Below are 6000 nucleotides of genomic sequence, written 5' to 3' on the forward strand. Positions count from 1 at the left end.
CTCATTTCTCATTGAAATTTACCTGGTATGCCTGGAAAAGTCAGGGAATTTTTTGTTTCTGAAATTGAGTGGGAACCCTGTTTTAAGTAAGAAAATAAACAAATGTAAAGTTTTATATTGTAAACGTAAAAAATATTTTTTTTCTAAGAAATTCGCAGAATGATTGCTAAAAGTAACTACCAAAATATGACATTGATATATGATGGAATTGACATTAAAGCATATATATATATATATAGAGAGAGGGAGAGAGATATCAGGTCTGAAACATGCTCGCCACTTTTGGCAATTTGAGTTTTTTTATAGTAAGCTTCCAGGGTTTGAAAAAACCCGGGGATTTTTTAAAAAACCCGGGGAAAATTGGGTTTTATTTGAAAAAACCCGGGGAATTTGGGTTTTTTCATTTAGTGCTCATAAATTTCACTGTGAAAATATTTTTATTCATTAAATAGAGTTGTATAAGTAAACACTAAAATTTCATCTGACTTTTACCTGTATTAAAATTAAACTGGAATAAATATTTAATGGTCTTCCATGTTTTTATAATACGATTAATAGAAAGTGAAATTAAAATTACGTATAANAATTATTTTTTTGTTGAAAAAACCCACTTATCGTTCCAAGTGGGTTTTTTCAAGGTGGGCCCACCCAATAAAACCCGGGCGGGTTTTTTCAAAGTGGGCCCACTTGGCGAACCCTGTAATCTTCACTGTATTGCCGTTTAATGACTGATAATCTAGAGCTCCAGGTAGTGGTCACAAAAATAAAATAAAAGATAAGCCTTTAAAAAAAAGTTAATGAGAAGAAAGGAGAAAAAGATAAGGAAATTGGGTTTCAGGAGTTGCAATGAATTAAGATTTTATATAAATTTATGATAGCTAAATTATTTTTAAGAACAATATCAATTTGTCTTTAGAAATTCAAAGTCAATGTATACTCATAGCTGCCAATTCTACTGGATTTTCCTGTAGACTACTGGATTTTGCCAGTTTCTCCTGGTCTACTGGCTTAATAAAAATTCTGCTGGTTTTTGTACATTTTAGAAAATCCCGTAAAATAAATCCTATTTCCTTAAAAAATCCTTATTGAAATGGAATTTTTGTGTTGATTTTTGCTTGCTTGAGCATTTAAATAAGTGTCACCTAGTAATTGAGCCTCATTTATAAAATTCAGCTTACTATCTTTGATGAATTAAAGGCCTATTGCTATTCAAAATTATGAATAAACATAATACATAACATTTCAGGATTATTTAATGTTAAATCATAATTGGAAAGTATTGCACCTTTTTTATTTTGATAACTATAAAAATTTCTAAATTCTCCCGTGTGTAAAATATTTAGTATATTTTGTAAAAATTTTTCAAGAAATTTATATTGTTTTGTAAAATCTACTGGATTTTTTCCTATCTGTGTTGGCATTTATGTATACTATTTTTGAATTCAAGCATTTCAAGTTTACTTCTCTTTTTTAATATGATTGAATTATAGTAGGTTTTTAACTTTCTCTGTAGGAAAATAATTTTATTTATTTTTATTGTAATTGAATTGCTTTCATTTTTAACGCAGCAAACATTAAGCCCAGGGGTAAAATTGTACAAAAATTTCCCTGCTATATACCACTCTCTAATTGAATAACACGGGTGAAATCAGTTGTTTGATGTAAGAAAGCTTGCAGCTAAAAGTTTGGAAAAAGTTGGAACTAACGTTCAGAGGTTTCAATAAAGTCTTGATGTATGTTTGTTCTAAACATATTTAATAAAAAGCGTTTAAAAAAAAATCAAAATGTTAAATGATTTAAATCTTGACACTTTGAATTAGTGTTTCTACACTTAACAATAAAAAGTTAATAGCTTGAAAAACAGCTGTAAATCTCTTAAATTTTCCAATTATTTTTTAGTTGGAAGCAAAGAATGCAATGGCTGCATTTGGTTCCTCAGCCTAATGTTATTCATTCCTTTGTTAAAAGAAGAATCTATTTCTGTTCTTGTTTACCCGAACTCATTGAACTCGAGGGAATTTTTTTATTTTATTTATTTTTTTCATTGTCTAAGTACAGTTTAAACAAAAAATTTCTTTTAACTACACATAGAATTTCTTTTGTTCTATATTTATCCAAAATGCTTTCTAACATTAGTTATATTGAAACATCTAAACTGTTACACATTTGCAATGGCCTTTTAGGCAGACAAATAATAATAAAATTATGACTAGGAAGTTAAGAACCTGGTATCAATTTAAAACCTTGTGGGGGGGGACAAATATATTTATTTTTCCATAGTGGTTAATGGATCTGTTTGCAAACCGAAGAGCCCTGATTAAAAAATAAATAAATTAATAAAAACTCTACGGCACTCTACCACAAATCTTTGAATTTTATTTTCAACCTTTGCATTTTTAATGTATTTTTTATATTTTATTTTTTAGGTCTTGGTAATGATTTTAACATATTGGAATATGCTGATCCAGAACTTGATAAAAATTTAGGCGGTGAGGGAGAAAAGAGCAATATACTAGATGAGCATTTAGATTTAGATGATAAAGATGAGGAGCTTACTGAAGAAGTAATAAAAGAGGATGCGCAAGACAAAGATTTACTTTCCCACGGTGAAAAGAAAGGCTTAGAAATGGAAGGACGAAAGTCTGTCGATGAGTCTAAAAGCAATATCTTATCTGACAATTTCTTGGACTTCAATAAAAAAGATTTAGATAGCAGATTCCAAAACTTACCAAAGAGTTTAGATGGTCCAATCGTACAGCAGATGACCAGTACCGTCAAGGAAGAGCCTAAACAAGTTTTTTCAAGCTGTACTCTTTCCTCTCAATCCTTCTCTCCGAGTGTGGACATTAAATTAGAAAAATCTGCAATGGAACATTGCAACCGGCAGAAAACCCACAGTCTACCTTTTAATCCTGAAGTTCAAAATATTTCTGCATCGAGGGCAGAGGTTCAACATCCAGATCAGCTGGTTCCTCCACCATCCTATAGAATGGTGACAGCCCTCAAACAGAGGATGGGAGCTGTAGTACAACAACCATCATCTCCTCAGCATACTTTGACGGTGCAGAACAAAAGTGTGTTCCCTCTGCATTTAAATATGAACCTACGTCAAGAGCTTTCACTGGCACAGCAGAATGTTCTGGCAGCAAATGTTCAACAGAATAAGCCACTTCTTCTGCAAGAACAGCCTTTACTCTTGGAGGATCTTGTTGAGCAAGAAAAGCGAGAGCAGCGTCGTCAGACTCAAGATGGGTTAATATCACCTCATGGAGATGCACTTCTAAGTGATATAGACTTTGAAAGGCTTAAGGATGATGTGTTTTCAGGCCCTCCTGATGACAGCCTCGGTGGTCCCGGCTCTTTGTTAGGTGGTCACGACCCTACTTTGTCCAATGCTGTGCCCAATATAAGTGTTCCATCATCTCCAAGCTCTCATAATTTTGGACCACCGCCCTATTCTCTTTTGTGGCAAAATCAGGAGCCACCTAACCCTTTGGCGGCTTCGAGGCAACTTACGATTATGCAAAATCTGAAGACAAAGACTGCTGTTTCTACATTATTAGGATCATTAGGAATGTCACCTGGATCAGGATTACCTCAAAAGGCAGCTCCAGCAATTCCTGGTATGGTATAATATTAAAATTCAATGCTATCTTTTTAATAGTTAATTAATTTTTTTCAAAGTTAGCCTGGTTTTTTTTCTTCTAATGGCAGGCTTGGGTCTATTTCCCATTGGCCTCATAAATGCTTTTAAAAACTAAACTCATTTAAATAGGACTTTTCATAGTACAGAAATTTAAATCGTGCTTTCTTTTAAGTTGTATATCATAGAATTATTAAAAAAGGGTTATAGTTTCGTAGTCTTACTGGAATCTTAGATTTGGTGACATATTTCGATAACTAAGGAAAACATTAATTTTTTAAGAAAAAAAGAAACAACTATATGAAAAGAAACAACGATACTAATTTTTTTAATATAAAAATTTAGTGCTAGACCACTAAATTTTATGTAAAAATTATCATATTTGCCACAAACTTGACTGAATGGATAAATGGAAATTAAGTCATTTAATGAAATTTAGTCACTAAGGGCTTCAGGCTACTAAAAGCAACTATTTTGTTAAATTTTTTTTCTATGACAACTGAGGACTTGCAACAGAGTATAGATCTCTCTTTTTATTTCTACAGGTAACGTTGCTGCAACTCTAACTCAGAGTTTTGTCGTCCCTGCTCCCGAGAATCCACCTCCAACTCCTGAGTCGCTCATTGATCCGGAAAAGTTGAAATTGATCAACTATGAAAAGTATTTAATGCAACAGCATTCCTTGCTGTCCTCTAGACAGAAGTATTTTGAAACCGAAGTCATTAAACTGAGGAAGGCTAAGAAAGCTTTGAATGCTAAGCAGCGACAGCTGCGAAAGAATGGAGCTGAGTTAGCAGAAAATGATGCTGTGGAGTTGGCTAGAGTCTCACAAGAACAGGCTGCCTTGCAGAAACAGCTTGATCAGGTACACTGTTATATCAAATGCTAGTCTAAATTTTTTTTGCTTTCGTAATTGCGTCTGAGAGACAATTTGGTTCAGACCAGCGGCTCCATGGGTCGCTACCCACAAGGTATTGGGCTGTGGACCTAAGGCTTAAACCAGTGGTTTTTAAGTGTTTGTTGCCCAATGTCCCCCTTTAGAAATTTACTTACATTTACTGTCCCCCTTTTTCTTTTTGATTGAAAAAAAAAAGATACATTGTTGAAAATGAGCATCGAGAAATTTGAATATATGCTAAATTATAACTTGATTTTAATTTAAATTAAAATGTAAATAACAAAGCAATTTTTTCCTGTCACTTTAGATAATTGAAAAAAATGTATATTAAATGTGTATGAAGTAAAAAAGCTTTTTATTTCTTTTCATCTTTCACTCTAGCCTCCTGTTTGTATTGGAGAGTGGAGATTGGAACAAAAAGCCTGGCATTCAAGCTTTAACTGAAATCCACCAAGCACTAGGCAGTAATTGAAGAGGTAAAAATGAGCAATTGAGTTTTCCAATTTTCATTTTTTTTCTCACCTTTTAGTTATTTTTCTCCTGTCACTTTAGATAATTTTTAAAAAAAAATTATTCCTTTTTAAATTTTTTGTTAAAAAACAGTGATATTTGAAGAAATAATTAAAACGAAAGTACATTTTTTTTAAATTAATTTTTTTAAATGTGATCTGGAAAAATTGAGAAAAATAACTAAAAAGTGAGAAAAAAAATGAAAATTGGAAAACTCAATTGCTCATTTTTACCTCTTCAATTACTGCCTAGTACTTGGTGGACTTCAGTTAAAGCTTGAATGTCAGGCTTTTTGTTCCAATCTCCACTCTCCAATACAAGCAGGAATCTAGAGTGAAAGATACAATGAAATAAAAAGCTTTTTTACTTTATTATTTTTTAAATGTTTATCTTTATAACTGGGAATAATCATAATTTTTTTATAAAGGTTCGAAAGCAATCTCGTCAGAATACTCTTGCTGTTCAAGACTATCGCTTGAAACAGCAGAAACGACAACAGCAGCAGCAGCAACAATTACAGCAGTCTCAGCAAGGAGTTCCGAGAAGTCCTTTGCATCCATCCGTGAGTTCTCTTCAATCTTCCCCACAAAACTCACAATCTCCTCACCAATTTGTAAGTTCAACCTTTTTTTTAACTTTTTTTCTTTTGGTGCAAATGCATTTATTTAAAGAGTTTTCTTCTTTTTGTTTAAGCTAAAAAAAAATTTTTTTTTTGAAAATTAATTTACCTAAATGTTTTCTTTCTTTATACTATTCAGTGATATATTTTACCTGCATGCCATAACTTTTTATCATAGATATAGCAAAGAAGTTACTTTGTTATGATTCCTGACATTTTAAAAAAAAAGGATTACTTGATATGAGAAACCTTGTACTTGCCTGCCTAACTCTGTATTCTATGTTTACTTAAAGCACATTTAATGCCTCAGAAATTATATATATATATATA

At 32.1% G+C, this 6000-nt stretch overlaps 1 protein-coding gene across 11 annotated transcripts in view; it reads left to right on the top strand.

Annotated features, from left to right (window-relative positions):
- Positions 1–6000, top strand: part of LOC107452250 (histone-lysine N-methyltransferase 2C) — a 156375-nt gene that overhangs the window by 82781 nt on the left and 67594 nt on the right. For all 11 annotated transcript variants that reach the window (XM_071187063.1, XM_071187065.1, XM_071187066.1 and 8 more), the window contains 3 exons: positions 2427–3623; positions 4189–4508; positions 5479–5664. In XM_071187063.1, the coding sequence (XP_071043164.1) occupies positions 2427–3623; positions 4189–4508; positions 5479–5664 (1703 nt within the window). The remainder of the gene's footprint in view (positions 1–2426; positions 3624–4188; positions 4509–5478; positions 5665–6000) is intronic.

The sequence above is a fragment of the Parasteatoda tepidariorum genome, chromosome 10 (assembly GCF_043381705.1).
Source record: "Parasteatoda tepidariorum isolate YZ-2023 chromosome 10, CAS_Ptep_4.0, whole genome shotgun sequence".
Classification (NCBI taxonomy): domain Eukaryota; kingdom Metazoa; phylum Arthropoda; class Arachnida; order Araneae; family Theridiidae; genus Parasteatoda; species Parasteatoda tepidariorum.